We start from the raw sequence: 21385 nt of genomic DNA on the forward strand, positions 1-21385 counted from the left end.
TCTCCAGGGCCAGTCGAACCCCGGGCTGTGCAGGCCCCAAGCTTCCCACGTTGCCAAGGACCCCCCGGCCCCCTCCGCGCGGGGCGCACCCCTCTCCGACAGCCCGGGGAGGGTTCCCTGACTCCAAGAAACTCCGAGGATAAAGACGAGACCGCGCCTCTGCGGGGGCGCTCCTTGGGGGCGGTGGGGGGGTCGTGAAGCAGGAGCTCGGGGGCCAGGCTGGGGTCCGGGGCTGGGGCGCAGCGGGGACGCGGCGATCGGGCCGGCGCGGGAGGGCGGGGGGCGGCCCAGCGCCCGCCGCGTCCCGCCTCCCGCCTCCCGCCGGCGCTCCCGGCCTTTCCCATCCGGCCCGCGACGCTCCGCCCGCCCCGTCCCACATGACACCGCCTCCGCCGCAAACTTTTTCCACCCATCCTGTCGCGGCTCGAAAGGAATGGAAAATGGCGGCCTAGGCGCGGAGTTTCCTGGCGGAGCGGCGGCGGCGGCCTGGGCGCCGGGACGCGGGCGGCACCATGACGCGCTGGGTGCCCACCAAGCGGGAGGAGAAATACGGCGTGGGTGAGCCGTGCCCCGCGCGGCGCGCTCGGGGCGGCCCGGGCGGCGGGGCGCGGGCGGGGGCGCCCGGGAGCCTGTTGCCGGCGGCCCGGGCGGCGCGGGCGGGATGCGGGGTGGCCGCCGCGGTGGCCGGGACCTCGCGTCTCCGCCCCGCGCGAGAGTCGGGTCGCGCCCGTCGGCGGCCACTGCCCACTCGCGTCCCCGGCGCACGCTGTCCCCGCGCCCCCTCCGGAGCCCGGGAGAGCCGGGCGGGGACACGCAGGGGCGGGGGCGGTTGTGTCACTTCCGAGTGTCCCCTCCGACATCCAGTTCCCGGGCGGTACCCTGGCGGCGGAGCCTTCCTGCCTCGGGGCTTCCCCCGACTCCTGGATCCCGAACCGGGGCGGGAGGCCCCGGGGCATTGTTCTGCCGCGCCTTTTGCTCTTCGCGTGAAGTTGTGCCCGGTGTCTGGGCTCCGGGACAGTTTCAAGTTGCCAGCGATCAAAGCGAAGAATTGTGCTCGCCCCTGGTGGGAGGTGGCGTGCGCGACCTGGGCGGGCCGAGCGCGCCGCCGGCCGCCTGGTGGCCCAGCCGTGACCATGCGGGAACCCCTCGGAGACCAGGCCGAGCGGCTTAGGAAGGCGGGGACCTCCCTGGCTCTCTGCTCTTTGTCGTTTCCTGAGATTTTGCAGAGGAGTCGTTGCAGTTTCATTTCGAGCAGTACACATCAGAGGCGAGCTTCCTTAGAGGCAAACAAACAGCCCCCAGCCCCTGTGCCTCGGCTGCCCTCCTCGTGGAGGGGCAGCCCGCCTGCTGGGCCTGGGTTCCTTCTCTGACCCCCGGAGCACGGTCTGGGTCAGCGGCTGCTCTCCCAGCCCACCTTCTCCGTGGTTCCAGTCTCCTGCTCACCATCCAAGGTCTTGAGCACTCCTCCAGGCAGACTGCCTGCTCGAAGCCTTTTGTAACCTTGCCTCCCCTCAAAGCCGCGGTGCCCTCCTGGTTCCGCCCTGCAGCCTGCGTCCCCCTCCCTCCCGGCCCTGAGCCTGTGCACTGCCCTGGGAAGGAGTGCTGGCCCACCCCACTGCTGGTCTGGTCGTCCTGGTCCTCTGACTCTCTGGAGCCTCCTGGGTGGTTCCATGCCTGGGGCTCTGTTTACTTTCTCTGAAGCCAGTGGCTTCTCTGTAGGTGGTGGAGACATAGCGTGACGCTGGCTGACACTGGGACAGGTCTGGGTCGCCCTGGCCTGCACCGGCTTGTTCCCTTGCAGCACTGCTTTGGACCATGGTGGATGGATTTCCTGCCACCTCCGTTTTAGGGATGAGGCCTGAGGCTCCGGCCGGTTTACAAAGGTCAGCAGCAGAGCCGGGCCTTCTGACTGCAGCTGAGTTTGTAAGCAGCATCCTGTGTGTGTTCAGGTGGTTTCGGTCCAGACAGAAACGTCCCTGTCAATCTGCATTTGATGAGGGAGCTTTAGGGGTGGAGCTTCCCGCTGGGACCCTTTCAGCACGGGGGCCTGGGGGTGTGGGCTGTGTGGGGAGAGGCCTGAGAGGCGAAGGAGGAGCTGGAGCACTGCGGAGAGGCCGGAGGAGAGCCCACTGCCCTGGGGACCAGGCGTGACCAGCATTGGCTCTGCGACGACGACCTGCCCCCTCTGTTCTGTGCTGGGGATGGGGGTGGGACGGGGACATGGACAGAGGGGGATGATTCTACCTCCCCCATTCACAGCGGCAGCGGGCAGGTTAAAGCCTTTAGTAATGCTCCATCCTGAAACTGAACCCTGGCCTTGGCTCTAAAGTTCAAGTCACCCCCACTGCCCCCTCCAGGAGACCGGGGAGGGCTTCTCTTTAGGACGCCGTATTTGAAGACTCTTTGATACCCTTGGCTCCAGGGTGACCTGTGGGTGTAGATCCTGTGAGGGTGCCTCTCCTGTCGAGTCTAGAGACCAAAGGGAAGGTCGACGAGTGGAGCTGGCAGGGTCTCTAGTGGGCGGCGGCTACAGGCAAGAACAGGGCTGGATCCTTCCTCGGTAGGTAGGTACTCACAACCTTCCAGAAGCTTGGCTAGCACTCACTGCCGCGGTCTCTGACATCACACCTGTGGCTCCTACTTTGGTTTTCGGGAAACACCATGTTGGAAAGTTTCCAAAGAAAAGCATGCTGGATGGTTTTGCCAGGCGGTTCAGAGAAGGATGCTGTTGGGAGAAGGATGCTGGGTGGCGGCAGGGGAGGGGGCGGGGGCTGTTCTGCTTAGTTTCATCAGGTGGAGGTGACAGAGCTGAACCAGTGGGAATGACAAGAGCACAACTCTTTAGCACCAGAAGGAGCTTTAAATAACTGGAGCCCCCCCACCCCTGGCTCCTGATTGGGGGGAGGAGCAGAGGACCGTGCATTCAGACGCCCCCTGGCGTTTGCGGGAGGGGCTGGCTGGAAGGATGGAAGTCCTGGGTGTATGCACTCATTCCCACGAGCTAATTGGCTCTTTCTAAGGGAAAATCACTGGATGTCCCTTTTAGCAGCCGAGGGTTTTGTTGGTGGTGGGGGGAACCTCACAAGGGGGCTGTGTCTCCCAGATGGGCTCTGGCGGGTCTGTGGGCGGCCGCGCTTCCACCCGGCCCTGGTCACTTGGCTCTTGAATGAATCACGAGGGGAGAGCAAATGGTAAACCTCCCTCTCATTTGGAAACATGAATCACAGCTCATTGTTCCCCAGTTTCTTCAGATCTGTTAGAAGCATTGTTTGTAATGAGACCGTTATTTTTTATTTTGCAAAATCAGGAGAGAGTAAACAGCTGATCTGTTGCTTCCTTAGCAAAGGCAGAAATGCTGGTTCCTTGGTTTCATCGCCGTGGGTGGGGGGTGGGGGGAGGCCACCTGTGAAATGTACCAGCCTGTTAATTTCCTCCTTTGGGGTGGAGTTTGGAGGGTCAGTGTTTACAGACCTGGCTTATTACCACAGGCGTGAACTTTGACCTAGCTGTCACACTGAGGGTTGGGACAGGTGAACCTTTCCGTCATCCTCCAGCGAGGCAGTCTTGTGTCCCAACACCAGTAAAATTGTGTCCATAGGGCTGCTCCTGAGATTAGGTGAAAAGATGCAGTGTGTCCCATCTCAGGAGGAGTGGGAGGCAGAAAAAGCCCCCGAATGTCCATGCCCCACTCCCCAAGACTTGTGAACATGATGTGTGATTTTGCAGCTGTGATTGTGGTTACCACCCCCCCCCGAGGGGGGGCGATTATCCTCACATGGGCCCCCAAAGCAGAGAATCTTTTCTGGCTGGTCACAGAAGAGGGACTTAGAGAGATGCGGCAGAAGAGGAGTCAACAATCCGAGCCTGGGAGTGTGCGTCGTGGCACAAGGGAAAGGAATCCGACTAGGAACCATGAGATTGCAGGTTTGATCCTGGTCTTGCTCAGTGGGTTAAGGACCCGGCGTTGCTGCGAGCTCTGGTGTAATTGCAGACCTGGTTTGGATCCTGTGTTGCTGTGGCTGTGGTGCAGGCCAGCCGCTGTAGCTCCGATTCGACCCCTAGCCTGGGACCCTCCCTATGCCACTGGTGCTGCCGTAAAAAAAGCAAAAAAAAAAAAAAAAAAAAAAAAAAAAAATTACAAGCCAGGAGAGGGGAGAGGTTGCTGGCCCTGAGATTTGAGGGTCCACTTGCTTGCATCGCAATGAGGCCTCAGGGAGCTAAGGGTGGCTCCAGCTGACAGCCAGCAAGGAAACGGGACCCCAGTGCCTCAATCACAGCCGGGTTCTGCCCATACTCAGGATGAGCCCGGAGAGCAGGTTCATCCCTGAGCCTCCCAGGAGAGCCCTACCGGCCAGCACCTGGGCTTTGGACCCAGAGCCTTTGGGTGTCTGACCTGGAGCCCAGTGACATAGTGAAAGTGGCTGGTGTTCCCCTGCTCAGGGGGTGGTGCTTCGCTGGGGCAGCAATAGAACATGGGTGGAGGCCGCGTGGAGGGCAGCCGGGGAGACAAGGTTCTCTTTCCAGCCTTTAGCTTTGTTACCAAGCAGATGGAACGAACTCCAGTGACCCCAGTGTGCCCTTCCCTCTTCACTCTAGGCAGAGCTCGAGCAGGGATGTGGGCGTTGGCACCGTGACTTTTCTTGGTCTAATTTGATTGAGGAGTAGTTGATTCACACGGCTGTGTTTCTGCTGCACAGCAGAGTTATTCAGTTATATATGTATAATATACGCACACCTAACTATTCTTTTCCGTTATTGTTTATCACGGGATATTGAATACAGTTGCCTGCGCTGTGCAGTGGGACCTTGTCTATGCAGCCTACATACAGCACTTTGCATCTGCTGACTCCAAATCCCAGTCCACCCCTTCTCCGCCTCTTCCCCCTTGGCAACCCCAAGGCTGTTCTGTTTGTGCGTCTGTTTCTGTTTCCTAGTTAAGTTCTTTTGTGTCCTATTTTAGATTCCACATGTAAGTGATTTCACATGGCACTTGTCTTTCTCTTTCTGACTTTGTTCACTTAGTGTGATAGTGTCTAGGCCCACCCTTGTTGCTACAGGTAGCATTATTTCATTGCTTTTTATGGTTGAGTAATAGTCCACTGTGTGTATATGGCACATCTTCTTTATCCATTCATTTGTTGATGGACATTTAGGTTGCTTCCATGTCTGGGCTATTAGAAATAATGCTGCAATGAACAGTGGGATTGCTGGGCATTTAAAATTTCTGACTCTTGGAGTTCCCGTCGTGGCGAAGCGGAAATGAATCTGTCTAGGAACCATGAGGTTGTGGGTTCGATTCTGGCCTCGCTTAGTGGGTTATGGATCTGGTGTTGCCATGAGCTGTGCTGTAGGTTGCAGACACGGCTCAGATCCTGCATTGCTGTGGCTGTGGTGTAGGCTGGCAGCTGCAGCTCTAATTTGACCCCTAGCCCGTGAACCTTCATATGCTGTGGGTGTGGCCCTAAGAGGACAAAAAAAAAAAAAAGAAAAAAACCCCCTAAAACTTCTGGCTCTTAGTTGCTCTGTGACCCTTGAGAAAATTACTCCTGCTTTCTTGGCCTCAGTTTCCTCATCTGGAAAGTGGATTTAAGCCTGCCTTCTGCTAAGACCTGTGAGTATTCATTGAATTGGTGTCCTCAGAGTGGGAAGCTGTGAGATGAGCATTTGAGATAAGCCAGGCACTCCTGGCGTGGTGCTTTTGGTAAAGTTTTATGTAATGAAGTGCAGGTTAGAAATGTAGTGACAAGTGATTTCCTGTTTAGACCTGACAGTCATGGTGGCTGGAGGAGTACTTTTTTTCCGAGGTTTCTTTCTTTTTTTTTTTTTTTAAGGGCCACAACTTTGGCATATGGAAGTTCCAGGCTAGGGTTTGAATTGGAGCTGCAGCTGCTGGCCTACACCACAGCTACAGCAATGTGGGAGCCGAGCCACATCTGCAACCTACACCACAGCTTTCGGCAACACCGGATCCTTAACCCCTGAGTGAGGCTAGGGATCAAACCTGAGTCCTCATGGATACTAGTTGGGTTCTTAACCCACTGAGCCACAACGGGAACTCCCCAAAGTTGATTTCTTAATGGTGCGTTTTGCCCCCATGTTAGGGGGAAGTGACGTTGGCCTGGCGTTTATGACATGTGTATTCAGATAAGCCCTGGGCGATGATAATTAGCAGGATGGGTAATGTCAGTGAGCTTGGGAGCGTGGGAGTCGCAGCGAGATCCCTTTTGTGGGCTAGAGTAGCAAGCCAGCTGCTCCTTTTGGGGAAGAAAAATTAGATTTGATCGTAAGTAAATAGAAACGCAGACATTTTCATTCACTGGAGTTGCAGAAAAACCAAATTAGGGCGTCTGATATTTCTGCAAACCTGATTTTGCTTTGGAAACATTATAAACATTTTAAATTTATTGTTGTGCCAATGTTCGCCCAGAATATCAGACGTCTTCTTAGGATTGTCTTAAGGTCTATGAACAGTCCTTTCTCTTGGTCTCTTGTGACCTCTGAGGATGCAGGTAATGAAAACATGGAGAGAGATAGGCAATTGTGAGCCCTGTACTGGGTGCAGGAGAAAAGCCACAGTGCCTGGGCCCAAGGCCACCAGCGGTCTTTCTCTCCCTCCCTCTCTCTTCTTTCCTTATCTTTTTTCTTTTTTTTTTGGGAGGTGGGGAGGTTGGCTGTGCTAGTGGTATGTGGAAGTTCTAGGGCCAGGGATTGAACCCATGCCACAGCAGTGACAACGCCAGGTCCTTAACCCACTGAGCCACCAGGGAACTCCTCTCTCTCCTTTCTTTTTCTCTTTCTTCCTGCTTCCTTCCCTCTTTCCTCTGTGCTTTCCTTCCTCTCCCTTCTTTTCTTCCATTAAACTTTGGATCTTCAGGTAATTAGAGACATGACGGTGGTTAAGAAATAAGCAAAAAAAGAAATAATCCAGAGAGATCCCAACATCCGTTTCCCTTAAGGTCCAATCTTGCAAAACTGCAGCACAGGATCAAACCTGGGTATTGGCGCGGGTACCATGAAGATACAGAGCCTGTCTGTCCCCTCGAGGTCCCCTCCTCTGGTCCTTTTGTGCCCACACTCCCTGCCTTTTCCCTCCGGCATAATCCCTGGCAACCGTTAATCTGTTCTCCGTTTCCATCATTTTGTCATTTCCAGAATGTCGCCTGAGTGGGACTGTACACTGCGTGACCAAAAGGAGGGCCTCTTTGTGCTCCGCATACCTCACCAGCGAGCTGGGTTGGTTGCTGTGGGTGCGGATAGATTGTTTCTTGTCATCGCTGAGCCGTGTCTGGAGGTGCGGACGTGCGGCAGACGGTTTAACCACCCGCCTGGGTTCGGGCTGCCACGCGTACAGCTGCTGTGCACATTTGTGTGCAGGTGTTTGGTGTGCATGTAACCTTCAAAGGCCCGGGAGCGCGATTGTCGAATTGTATGGCAGTTGCATGTTTGGCATTTTCAGAACCTGCCAAACTTTTCCCCAGCGGCTGTGCCATTTTACGTTCCCACCAGCTGTGTGTGTGTGTGTGTGTGTGTGTGTGTGTGCGCGCGCACACGCGTAAGAGCTCCAGTTTCCCTGTATCTTCGCTGACATTTCTTTCTGTCCCCGTGGTCTGTTTTCACCAGGCTGAGAGGGTGTCGGGGCGTGTCATTGGGGGTCCAGTTTGCCTCTCCCGCCTCTCAGCCCACCCTTGAAGGGGACCCGGGTGCGATTTGGGAGATGAGCCCGTGTGGGGTGCAGGGAAGGCTGCCGATGGATGTGGGGCCCGCAGTGTCAGGGCCACGGAGCTGGGAGATGCTCCAGTTTGTTCAGGGCAGGGCCCGAGTCTGCTCTGAAGAGAAGATTCTGGAGTGGGCAGCTGGCAGGCAGGTGCTACAAGGGGCGATGCCTGAGGCTTCAGACTCGCTCAGCCCCCGGATTTGAGCCTCCAGGGGCTTCGGGGTCCCGGGGCTCCCAGAACCTGTCCTGGCAGGATACTGAGCGAGGCCTGTCCTCGTTTGCTGCCTTAACACCCGACTTGGGGCGTCAACAGTGGGAGTTATTTTCACACTTTGGGAGGAGAGACGTCCAAGATGAATGTGTCAGCAGGGTTGGCTCCTTCAGAGACCTTTTGCTGTGTAGACGGCCGTCTTCCTGCCGTGTCCTCGCGTGGTCTTCCCGTGTGTGTCTGTGTCCTAGTCTCCTCTTAGAAGCACCTCGTCACACTGGATGGGGGGCCACCCGATGATGTCACTCCACCTTAGGCTCTTTTGTAGTTTCTTTCTTTTCGTATTTTTACTTTAAATTTTTTTTTTTTTTTTTTTTTTTTAGGGCTGCACTCATGGCATATGGAGGTTCCCAGGCTAGGGGTTGAATCAGAGCTGTAGTCGCTGGCCTACGCCACAGCCACAGCAACTCGAGATCCGAGCCACATCTGCAGCTTACACCACAGCTCACAGCAATGCTGGATCCTTACCCTGCCGAGCGAGGCCAGGGATGGAACCTGCCTCCTCATGGATGCTAGTCAGATTCGTTTCCACTGAGCCACGCTGGGAACTCCCTCTTAGTCCCTTCTTTAAACGCCTTGTTTCCAGGTACTGAGATACTGGGGTTAGAGCTTCAACACTGGAATTTGGGGGGACAGAACCCAGCCCATAAAAGTCGCATTATCACGACCTAAGGTGTTTTCGCCTGTGTTTCACTCTGCTTTTGGATGCTGCCATCTGGGTGACTTTTCCTGTAAGCTTGTGGGTCCCCAGGGCTTAGCAGATGCCTGGGAGGTGAGAGCTCATGGTGGAAGCCCCCCTTTCTTCACGACACTTACAGAATCTAATTAGTTTCTGTGTTCCTACCTGGAGGTTCCTTGTAATCACCTTGGCGACAGGATAATAAGATCAGGTAGTTTGGGACCTGAAAGGAAGCTGCCTAGGTTTATTTATTTACTTATTATTAATTTTTTAAAAATTAAAACATAGTTGAGGAGTTCCTGTTGTGGCTCGGTGGTAACTAACTAATCCGACTGGTAACCATGAGGACGCAGGTTTGATCCCCGGCCTTGCTTAGTGGGTTAAGGATCTGGTGTTGCCATGAGCTGTGGTGTAGGTCGCACACATGGCTCGGATCCTGCATTGCTGTGGCTGTGGTGTAGGCTGGCAGCTGCAGCTCCGATTGGACCCGTAGCCTGGGAACTTCCATATGCTGCAGTTGCGGCCTTTAAAAAAAAAAAAAAAAAAGGTATGGTTAATTTCTGATGTGGTATCAATCTCTCCTGTAAGCAGAGTGACCCAGTCATACGTATTATATACATTCTTTTTCTCATACTGTCTTCCAGCACGTTCTATCCCAAGTGATTGGATAGTTCTCTGTGCTGTACCGTAGGAGGGGCGTAGGTTTGAAGTGGGGTCGTGTGCAGTGCTCGTGGGCGTGGGGGGAGGGAGTGCTGGTGAAAGCGCCTTCCCCAGGGGTGGTCATCCAACCGCCCGCCCCCACCTGTGCCCACCTGCTGGCGGATGAGGCTTATTTCCAGTCTCTCACCAGCCGAGGTTTTGTGGCGCGAGTGGAGGGCCAGGCCCTGCTGGATCCAGAACCCCAGGTCTCCCGTGATGGCAGGGAGGGCCTTAGGCACCTGTCTTGCGTGTTCGTGTGGGCCCAGTGGACAGCTCCAGGGGTGCTGGTCACGGTGGACCAGCCCCCGTCCACAGCCTGCAGGGGCCCAGGGCGGTCAGGGGCGCTTTAATTTCAGGAGCTAACGGGGCCGGGGAGGGTGTTGGCTTGTGGCAGATGAAGGACATCGTGTGTCCGGAGGGTCATTTATAAGCACCGTGTAGGCTCGAGGCTGCAGTTTACCTGCGTGCAGGTGAGCTGCTGAGTGTACCTCCACACAGGTGCACTTCTGCCTCCCAAAGGCAGAAGGTTTCACCCCAGACAGATTGCTTGTCCACCTGTTAAATTTGCATCTGGGTTCCCAAGGGTTTTCTTTCAGCATGAGGTCTGGGCCAAGGAGTAGGCTTGGGATGTGAGAGGTGTCTCGCTCTGAATTTCGGCTCCATCTCCGACTAATTGAGTAACCTTGGGCGAGTTGTGTACTTTCTCCTCTGTCTAGCTGGCGGCAGCACTGCCCTCCTCGGGCAGTTCTGGGGGTAAAGAGGCAGCCGCACACACCGGCCCCTGGGCTGTGCTTGGCAAAGGTTAGTTTCTTTCATTATTGATTGTTTGTTAAGTAGAAGCCTTGTGTTGCCTGAGACTGAACCTCTAGTTAATTCAGGCTTTTTTTCCCCAACAGCCCCCCCACTGCCATCTGACTGGGGGACTAAAGCAGGGTGAGCCTGGACTTCCGTCCCTGCTTGCTGTCAGGTGGGGGTGGACCCTGGGGAGAGCTACTGAATGTCTTCTCTAGAATGTTCGCTCTGAGATGAGATCAGCAGTTGGAGTTTCTACTGGTTCCCAGGGGTCCTGAGGGGACCTGATGAAGGCTGATCCTTGACGCTCCCCGAGAGAAACCTCTCATCACAAATGTTCCTTGGTGGAGCTCCTGCTGTGGTGCAGTGGCAATGGAATTGGCCTTGTCTTGGGAGCGCTGGGACGCAGGTTCGAGCCCCAGCCCGGCACAGTGGGTTAAGTATCTGACTTTGTCCCAGCTGCAATTCAGGCTGAAACTACAGCTGGGATCTGATCCCAGGCCTGGGAATTCCATCTGCCAGGGGGCGGCCAAAAACAAACAGCAAGAAACCAAACAAAAAACCCGGTCCCTTGGAGTCTTCATCGGAGTACTGGCTGTCTACAGGTGCAGTTTGCTGTGGCCTTTCCTCAGGAGTGTGATACAAGATTCCTGTGCCATCTTGAGTGATTTGTTTCACTTGCTTGGGTAGGTTAGGTACACTTTTTTTTGGCTGCGCGTGTGTCCTGTGGAAGTTCCTGGACCAGGGATCAAACCTGAGCTACAGCAGTGACAATGCCGGATCCTTAACCTTCTGCGCCACCAGGGAACTCCCTCACGTGTTCTTATTGATGCTTATTTTCCCTTGATCAGGAAGCGCTGTGATGGACCCCTCAGCACCACGGGCGCTGAGCCCGGATCATAAGATGTCACAGCCTTCCGTCCCCAGAGTCCTTGGCAGATCCGACAACCAGACCCCTATGAAGATGGGAAGAGATGTGAATGGGTTCGGATGCTGCCTTGTTCTTTGATAGATATTCTGCCACTCGTGTCCTAGAGATTTAGGGTGTTCTTCTCTGTCCTCAGCCCGGGAGGTTGCTGGCGTGGGTGGGGGAGGGAGGGGAGCAGACCTGGGAGCCTAAGAAAAGCCACTTTCCGAAACGGTCATCTTCCGGGAGCTCCCGCTGTGGCGCGGGGGGTTCGGAATCCAACTGCAGAGGCTTGGGTCGCTGCGGAGGCTCGGGTTTGACCCCCGGCCCAGCACAGTGGGTGAGGGATCTGGCATGGCTGTAGCTGTGCTGTAGGTCGAAGCGGCGGCTCAGATCTGGTCCCTGGCCCAGGAACTTCCATATGCCCCGGGCGTGGCCATAGCAAATAAATAAGTAAAGAAATGAAAGGGTCGTCTTTAGATGTACGTGTATGTATAACCGACCCAGTTTGCCGTACACCCGGAACCAATGCACCATTGTGAGTCGACTGTACTCCAGTAAAATTTAAAAAAAATGTATGTATAAATCACATACAAGAAAAAAAATATTCATCCTCATAACTGCCCCTTTGTTCTCACCACCCGAAAAAGAGCACAGCACCCCGAGGCTTATTCCTGCACTGAATTCTTTCGGCCTCCGGAGATGGTTCTGGAAGCCTGCTCATGAGCCCTGGGCCTTGGCTAGGCCGGAACCTTCACTGGCTGAACGAGCCCTTATCTTTCGGGTGAGGGTCAGTCGGTCGGACCCACAGTAACCCAGGGTGAAGTGTGAGGACTTGGTGGCAGAGAGAGCCCTGGACCTGGGGTTGGATGCCCGGAATCCAGGCTGGGGCAGCACCTAGGGCCACCTTCTTGGCCTCAGGGGGGCTGCAGGCCCTTCCCCTGGCAGCTGGGAGAATTGCCGTGCTGTGCTCACCTCTCCGCTGACCCCCCGCCCCCCCGCCCCCCCAGGAGCTGGGAGGTCTTTTTTGCTGGAGGCCTTTCAGCAGGAAGAGGTACCACTCAGATTCCCTTACTGCATTGGTCTTAACTTATCATGGAGGAAATATGCAATTTCTGGTGATGATTTTCATCACTTCTTCATTGGAAAAGGGCACTGTGGCCTCATGAGCTTTAGTTTTTTCCCTAAAGTTTTGGGGGAGATGAGCGTCCTGCATGAGCCGCTCACTGGGCCCCCGGGTGTCGAGCTGAGCAGTGACGGGCGGATGGAGAAGGCGTGTCCCAGCTTCAGGGATAAAGAGTGGTCCCTCCCTCCCTCCCTCCCCTGTGCCCCCTCCTCCCCCCACCCCTTCCTTCTCACCTGCCAGCTTTGTTCTTAGGCCCTGAGACTCAAGAGTCACCCTATAGTTCTTCCCCACACAGCTGGATTTTTGCCCTTAAACGCTACGGTGTTTGGCGCTTTGGGGATTTGCAGGGCTGTGGATCTGTTTGATATTTTTTTTACACGCCGGAACCAACATGTTCAGTTTGTCTTCTCAGAGTTCCTCCTCCAGCCCAGCTCTCAGATCAGACTGCTTAGGCTGCTCCCCTCTTGGAAAGGGCCCCCTTTATTTATTTATTTTTTCTCTATTCAGGGCCGCACCCACAGCATATGTAAGTTCCAGCCTAGGGGTCGGATCAGAGCTGCAGCTGCCGGCCTACACCACAGGCACAGCAATGCAGGATCCAAGCTGAGTCTGTGATCTACACCACAGCTCAGGGCAACAACGGATCCTTAAGCCACTGAGCGAGGCCGGGGATCAAACCTGTGTCCTCATGGATACTAGCGGGGTTTCATATTGCTCAGCCACAGTGGGGGCTCCGAAAGGGCATCCTTTAAAAGTGCCCTTCCTGGCCTTCCTGGCCTCACTTCCTGCTACGCTCCTCTTCCACTGAGTGCCTGGCTGGTCCCAGGTCACGGTCTGTAATTTCCTGCTTTTGCTTGACAGGGTCTGTGCCAGATTCAGCTTTTGTTCCCAGCATTGCAGGCTGCCGGAGCCCTTTTTTTTTTTTTTTTTTTTTTTTGCGTTTTAGGGCCACACCCATGGCATATGGAGGTCCCCAGGCTAGGGGTCGAATCAGAGCAACAGCTGCCAGCCTACACCACAGCCACAGCAACGCCAGATCCAAGCCGCATCTGCAACCTATACCACAGCTCACGGCAGTGCCGGATCCGTAACCCATTGAGCAAGGGCAGGGATCGAACCCACAACCTCATGGTTCCTAGTCAGATTCGTTTCTGCTGCGCCACGACGGGAACTCCTGATCTCTTCTGAAATCAACTGTCTCCATTGTTCTCAACCTCAGGCCACAGGATGTGGGTGTAAGAGGGCTGTGGGCCCAGGGAGAGTGGCCCTCAATCCCCAGGGCCTTGGAGTCTGGAGGGAGGGGAGAGGTGGGGGGAGTGCCTGGGGAGGGGCAGGCTGGCCCCGGGTCAGGGGTCAGGACGGAGGAGACCAGAGGCCAGCCTCCCCCAGAGTTTTCAGCGTCCTGCTTTCCCTTCTTATTTTCATCAACCAGGTTCCCTAAAGCAGGTTCTGGGCTGATGGAGCTGAATGGCCCAGACCATGAGCCTGGGTCATTGCTGCCCGCCCAGCAAGGGCAGGGGGCAGCCGGCCCGAATGTGGGAGGCAGGCCCAGCTCTGCCCAGGAGGGGCCCCGTCTGGGGTTCACTGCCTTGTCCTGGAAATATCAGTGCCATCACTGCTCGGGTACATGGAGTGAAGGCTGTGCCATCCCAGCCAGGACTCAAGTGCTGGGTGGGGAGCCCAGGGGTTGGGGGTGGGTGTTGGGGGGTGGTTCTGCAGCCCCCTGCCCCAGTTTGCTCCTTATTGACCTGCATGACAGCAATTCCTGTCCCACACATTTGCTCAAGGGTGAAATGGGTGACTTCACATAAAGCATGTTCCGAGCCCTGCGCACTGCTGACCTTCTGAGTCAGGTGTATTTAGGGGGAGGGGGCCGTGCTGTGCATTCTTGGCCTCTACCCACTGGATCCTAATAGCACTCCCTTCCTTCAGCTGTGACAACCCCAAATAGGTCCAGATGTTGCCATGTGTTCCCTGGGGGCCAGATGGCCCCCAATGGCGAGAATAGAGTGCTGGGAGTCGCCCCGACTCCGGCGTGACTGTGTGCTTGGAAGCGAAGCCTTGCCTGCATATCTGGGAGGAAACGTGAGAAACCCCGCAAGGCTCGTTTCCCCACGGGTGAGCTGTGGGCAGGAGCCTTAGGGAGAGGAAGCCCTTGGGGGTGGGGGCTGTAGGGGGATAGCCAGGCACCTGGGCTGTCTGGAGACGTGATGCTTCTGTCTGAGAGACAGACGGCAGTTTTGAGGTCCTGGGAAAGATGCTCGGGTTGCCGGGGGAATTATGGACCATCCCCAGCATCTTGTCTAAGCAGTACCAGTCAGGCCGCCCACAGACCTTCATAAATACGGGAACTCAAGCATTCACTCTTGGAGTTTTATTTGCTGGAATAAAGGCACTTAGCAAGACTCCATTTTTTTCCCCCCTGAAAATAATAACTTATTTTCTTTAACATAATTGACTTTACCAGGGGCAAATAATGATTTAGCAGGAGGGAAATGTGATTATTTTTCTTCCAAATTGCTGTGCTTCTATTAACTTCACAAGATTTATTTTCAAGTCCTTCTAACGTCATGTGTGTTCTGCTGCCCATTTTTCAAAGGCAGGAATGCATCTTGGTCCTTGCGGTACTGAGGCCAGGCTGCTGAGTTTCTTGATACTGTTCTTGGAGGGGGTATTGCTTTTGAGGATTGGCCTGGAGAGGCCAAGGGGAGGGAGAGATGGGGATGGGAGCCCATACTGGGGACCCCTGTGCACGGAAGGGAAGGGAGCTTAGTCTGGCCCACCTCGCGGATGTCTGGTGGTATTTCTGAACTCAAGCTCTGGCCCATTCCAGCCTGTGTGTTCTGGTGGTGCCTCAGTGCCTTGGCATGTGCTCTTCTGTCTGCCTGGGAATACCCTTAATTTACCTTCCAGCTGTCAAGCTTTTCCAGGCTCAGCGCAACTTGTAAACCTTTCTTGTTTCAAAAAATTGATTGGAGTTCCCGTTGTGGCTCAGTGGTTAATGAACCCAACTAGGGACCATGAGGTTGCAGGTTCGGTCCCTGGCCATGCTCAGTGGGTTAAGGATCCAGTGTTGCCGTGAACTGTGGTGTAGGTTGCAGACGTGGCTCGGATCCCGCATTGCTGTGGCTGTGGTGTAGGCCGGCAGCTGTGGCTCCGATTCGACTCCTAGCCTGGGAACCTCCATTTGCCATGGGAGTGGCCCAAGAAAAGGCAAAAAGACCAAAAAAAAAAAAAGAATTTATTGACGTGTGGCTAATTTACAATGCTGTGTTAATTTCTGCTGTATAGCAAAGTGATTCAGTTATATATCTATGTATCCATGTATCTTAAACACACGCATTCTTTTCCATGACGGTTTATTGCAGGCTTTTGAATGGAGATCCCTGTGCTGTACAGTAGGACCCAAGTTGTTTACCCATCTTATATGTCATAGTTTGCATCTGCTCATCCCAAACTCTCAGTCCGTCCCTCCCCCGCCTCTCCTTCCCCTTGTCAGCCCCAAGTCTGTTTTCTATGTCTGTGAGTCTATTTTGTCAATAAGTTCACTTGTGTCAGACTTTACATTCTACATGTCAGTGATTTCGTATGATGTTTGTCTTTGAGTTTCTTGGCTTGTTATGATCATCTTTAGGTCCATTCATGTTCCCGCAAATGGCATTATTTCATTCTTTTTTATGGCTGAGTAGTATTCCATTGCTGTATGTGTGCTGGAAGTGTAAAAACCTCTTTGTCCATTCATCTCTTCGTGGACATTCAGGTTACGTCCATGTCGTGGCTGTTGTAAATAATGCTGCAGTGAACATTGGAGTGCACGTGTCTTTTTGAATTATGCTTTTCTCGAGATAGATGCTCAGGAGTGGGATTGTTGGATCCTATGGCAACTCTATTTTTAGTTTTTTGAGGATTCTCCTCACCGTTTTCCATAGTGACTGTACCAGTTGACATTCCTACCACCAGTTAGGAGGCCAGCCTTCCTCGACTCAGCCGGCTGCATGGGGGCCCCTTCCAGGCTGTTCTCTGCAGTTCCTTACTTCGCATCTACCTGTGGGAGCCACTGGTGTAGTCCTTCCTCATGGCCCCTGCTGGACAGGGGGCCCTTGGGGACAAGGGCTGAGTTGTGGCCTTTTCTCTGTTCCCTGCACCTGCGTCATCGCGGGCACATGTGCTTGAGTGAAGGTGAAGGGACAGGAGGTTTCACCTCAGCAGGGTGTCAGGAGCTTATTTGAAAGCTGCGAGTCTTGGAGTTCCCGTTGTGGCACAGTGGTTAACGAATCCGACTAGGAACCTTGAGGTTGCGGGTTCAGTCCCTGGCCTTGCTCAGTGGATTAAGGATCTGGCGTTGCCGTGAGCTGTGGTGTAGGTTGCAGACGTGACTCGTTGCTGTGGCTCTGGTGTAGGCCGGTGGCTACAGCTCTGATTCGACCCCTAGCCTGGGAACCTTCACATGCTGCAGAAGCAGCCCTAGCAAAGGCAAAAAGACCAAAAAAGAAAGAAAGCTGCAAGTCTCCGGTTGGTGGGGGTCCCATCGCTGGATGGGTGGCCCCTTCCAGGATCTGTGGCAGTCAGCTCAGGGATTGGGTGGGTAATTGGGTTCAGTGGCCTTAAATCTCCCCCGAGAGTGGCTCTGTCCCGATGAACGTGGCTTCCTGGTCCCATGCTCCTTGCGTATTTGGTGACATTGATGGGCCAGGGAGCTGAAATATACACCTGCCTTCATGTGTTCCTCAGGTGACTTGGGGCATCACTAGCATTAATGTGATTTAAAGTTCCTAGAACTCCCCACTCTGCCTTCCCCTCCTCTTAGCACTGATATAAAACCACTTCCCAAGTCTTTTTATTTATTTACTTATTTACTTATTTTTAGGGCTGCACCCGTGGCATAGGAAGGTTCCCAGGCTAGGGGTCCAATCGGAGCTACAGCTGCCGGCCTACACCACAGCCACAGCAGCTCGGGATCCAGCTGTGTCTGTGACCTACACCACAGCTCATGGCAACACCAGATCCTTAACCCACTGAGCGAGGCCAGGGATCAAACCTGCGTCCTCATGGATGCTAGTCAGATTCGTTAACCGCTGAGCCACCATGGAAACTCCCCAAGTCTCTTTTTAATGTCGTGCTCTGATGGTGAGCTTTCTTAGTCTGGTTGTTGGCGTGGTCGACTGCAGGGGCCGGACTAGCAGGGCAGTGTGTTGAAGGAAGGCTTAGATTTGAGAAGGGGGATGGCAGTGAGTCCTGGTTCCAGCTGTTGGCGCCTCGGGTCCCAGGGAGGCCTCTGATCATCTGTAAAGGGATGGTCTTGCCCCTGCCAGTCATCCTGCCCGCGCTGTGAGAAGCCAGTGACATCAAAGTGGAGGCTGTATTTACTGAAGTAGTTGTCATTAACGCAGTGGCCAGCTGGAAGGACCAGTAAGGCGTTTCTCTTTAGAACAGAGGTCGGCAGCCTTTTCTGCAGCAGTCTAGATAACCAGTACTTTAGGTCCTGCCGGCCAGAAGACAAAATTGCAGAGACTCCATAGGTATTTATAGAACTGTTAGAAAAACAAAACCATTTAGGGAGTTCCCATTGTGGCTCTGCGGTAACAAACCCAACCAGTATCCATGAGGATGCAGATTTGATCCCTGGCTTCGCTCAGTGGGTTAAGGATCCAGTGTTGCCGTGAGCTGTGGTGTAGGTCGCAGATGTAGCTTGAATCCCGTGTTGCTGTGGCTGTCATGTAGGCCGGCAGCTGTAGCTCGGATTCAACCCCTAGCCTGGGAACTTCCATGTGCCATGGGTGTGGCCCTAAAAAGCAAAGAGAAAAAAAAAAAGAAAAACGAAAACCATTTAAAAATGGGAACACTGGAAACCAGTTGGTGGGGGGGTTCCTCAGGAAGTTACACAGGCTCTCATGTGACCCAGCAGTTCCACTCCTGGGCTGTACCCAGAGGAATGAAAAGCAGGTGTTCAGTCCACTGCTTGTCCAGGAAGGGTCACAGCACACTCTTCACATTCCCCAGAGGTGGAGACAGTCCAGAGCCCATCAGGGCACAGGTGCACACACAGAACCTGGCTTATCCATCTGGATAACAAGAGTGAATTCATCCACGAGTAGGAGCGGGGAGCTGATAGAGGCTCCAACGTGGGCGAACCTTGCAAACGTTACGTAGAGTGAAAGGAGCCAAACCGTTCTTAGCTCGCAGGTGGTACACAGCCAGGCTGTGGTTGGGGAGGTATTATGAGCTGTGATTGGCCAACCCTGGCTTAGAGCCTGAGGGGCTTTACCCTTTGGAATAGTGACTGTTACTTTTTTTTTTTTTAATGATTTTTATTTTGTCCATTATAACTGGTTTACAGTGCTCTGTCAGTTTTCTACTGTACAGCAAGGTGACCCAGTCACACATACATAGATACATTCTTTTCCTCACGTTATCCTCCATCCTGCTCCATCACAGGGGACTCGCTATAGTTCCCAGTGCTGTACAGCAGGATCTCATTGCTAATCCATTCCAGAGGCACTAGTTTGTACTATTAACCCCAGATTCCCAGTCCATCCCACTCCCTCCTCCTCCCCCTTGGCAGCCACAAGTCTGTTCTCCAAGTCCATGAGTTTCTTTTCTATGGAAAAATTTATTTGTGCCGTATATTAGATTCCAGATATAAGTGATATCATATGGTATTAGTCTTTCTTACTTCACTTAGTTGTGAGAGTCTCAAGTTCCATCCATGTTGCTGCAACTGGCATTATTTTGTTCTTTTTTATGGCTGAGTAGTATTCCATTGTGTATATGTACCACATCTTCTTAATCCATTCATATGTCATGGACATTTAGGTTGTTTCCATGTCTTGGCTCTTGCGAATAGAGCTGCAGTGAACATGTGGGTGCATGTGTCTTTTTCAAGGAAAGTTTTGTCTAGATATATGCCCAAGAGTGGGGTTGCTGGATCATATGGTAGTTCTATATTTAGTTTTCTGAGGTACCTCTGTACTGTTTTCCATAGTGGTTGTACCGAGACTATTACTTTTGTAAAAATATTATGTGCTAATTATGAAAACAAAGCAAGCAGCATGGATGTTCCCTTTGTGGCTCAGTGGTGAACGATCCCAACTAGGATGCATGAGGGTGCGGGATTGATCCCTGGCCTCTCTCAGTGGCTTAAGGATCTGGCGTGGTCGTGAGCTATGATCTAGGACATAGATGTGGCTTGAATCCCGTGTGGCTGTGGCTTAGGTGTGGGCCGGCAGCTGTAACTCCAATCAGACCCCTAGCCTGGGAACCTCCATATGCCGCAGGTGAAGCCCTAAAAAACGAAAAAACAGACAAAAAAAGAATGCCAGCAAGAGAAGGATGTAAAAATCTCCCAGGTGTTCTCCAAATAACGTACCATTCAGAGATAACCCTGCTTCTACTCATATCTCTCTTTGCATGTTCATGGTAGACAGAAAAATGGAAGATTCATAAACTGGCTTTCCTTTTGTCTATGCCTGCAGCGTGTGGAAGTCCCTGGGCCAGGGATTGAACCTGTGCCACAGCAGCAACCCGAGCACATGTCAATTCCTTAATCTGCTGAACTGCAAGGGAACAGCGCTTAAAAAATTTGTTTAATCGTTGAATTACAATGTTGTGTTAGTTTCAGATGTGTAGCACTGTAAAACCGTTATCTTTTTCCTTATAGATTATTAGAGCTTTTCCTCATAGGTTATTTTGTAATAATTTTTAGAGTTTTTTTCCTTAGAGATTATTACAAAATACTGAGTATAGTTCCCTTGCTAGACAGTAGGTCCTTGTTGGTTATCTAGTTTATATACAGTAATTCATGGGCTCTTAAAGCCGAAAGGGAACATTGCCCAGTTTTCTCATTGAGGCTAGACCTGGGCTGGGACCCCCCCCCGGGATACCCCCCCTTTAGTGCTTTAATGGACCCAAGAGGCCTCTGAAGTGCTGGGAGTGGGGGAGGGGCAGGGAGTGTTGCGTGAAAGGTTAAAAAATGGTGATTTAACAGAAATCCAATTCTGTAGGATTCCTGCTTCTTCAACCGTGTTGCCTCTGGTTGAACAGAAAATAAAATCTCCATTTTGCAGTTTTCATCTGACCAGCGGTTACTGGTGGGGACCAGCTGTGGTCAAGGGCTGGAAAACATCTGTCTGCACGGTTCACTCTTTGATGGCTCTGATTTACAGGCTGGCACTGAAAGGCGGGAGAACGTGGAATGAGCCTTCAGAGTGAAGGCTCTAAGTCCCTGGGAATGAAGGAGGGGATCCAAGTATTCCTTAACGACAAAGTTTTGATAATTGTGGCATAAACAGCCTAGCATTCGAACTTCCATTTTTAAAGTTGGTATTCTATTCACCTGCCAAAGCCTGCCGCTCACCTGCAGATGCGTGCAGCAGCTTTGTAGATCTGTGTTCAGCGTGTCAGCCTGCAACGAGTTTTAGACCAGCTTATAAAATTTTCACCGGGCTTCCCACCTTTATCCCTGATTCATTTCGTGGGCGGGAATGCATCACGAGCCTGGAGACGTGGAACGGCGGTGTTGAATCTTGTTTTTTTGTGAGCACTTCTTGTTTCATAGAGCCTGCCTTGCTGGGCAGTGGGTCTAGGTTGCCTTTTGCTTATGTTCTAAAATGCTTTTAATGTGTGTACACACACACACACACACACACACACACACACACACACACACACACACACACACGGCAGAGGCGTGCCCATATAGATGATCCAAAGCCTTGATGGGCAGATGAGACCAAACGAAGGGGTGTTATTAGAAAGCCTCCGGGGGCAGGGATGCTTCTGAGCCCTTCCTTTTCTGGAGGGACTACCTAAAATGTCAAATACAGATGACTTTTTTTTGGGGGGGAGTATAGTCGATGCACGATGCAGTGTTAGTTTCACATGTACAGCAAAGTGATTCAGTTATACATACCTATCTCTTCTTTTCCAGATTCTTTTTTCCCTTACAGGTTATTGCAAAATATCGAGTGTGATTCCCTGTGCTTGACAGTAGGTCCTGGTGGGTTCTCTATTGTATATACTATAGTTAATCCCAAACTCCTAATTCTTCCCGCGGCCACCCCCCCGCCCCCGTCCCCTTCACATGGATCACTTAAAAAAATTTTTTTTATTACCCAGTGAATTTTATTACATTTCTAGTTGTACAATGATCATCACATCCCAGTTTTATAGCATTTCCATCCCAAACCCCCAGCTCCTCTACC

At 53.0% G+C, this 21385-nt stretch overlaps 1 protein-coding gene across 1 annotated transcript in view; it reads left to right on the forward strand.

Moving 5' to 3' along the window:
- DOCK1 (dedicator of cytokinesis 1) overlaps positions 415-21385 on the forward strand; it is a 545742-nt gene continuing 524771 nt past the window's right edge. Inside the window, 1 exon segment of the mRNA XM_021072613.1 lies at positions 415-558. Coding sequence (XP_020928272.1) covers positions 513-558 — 46 coding nt within the window. The 5' untranslated portion in view covers positions 415-512.

The sequence above is a fragment of the Sus scrofa genome, chromosome 14 (genome assembly GCF_000003025.6).
Source record: "Sus scrofa isolate TJ Tabasco breed Duroc chromosome 14, Sscrofa11.1, whole genome shotgun sequence".
NCBI classification, from domain to species: Eukaryota; Metazoa; Chordata; class Mammalia; order Artiodactyla; family Suidae; genus Sus; species Sus scrofa.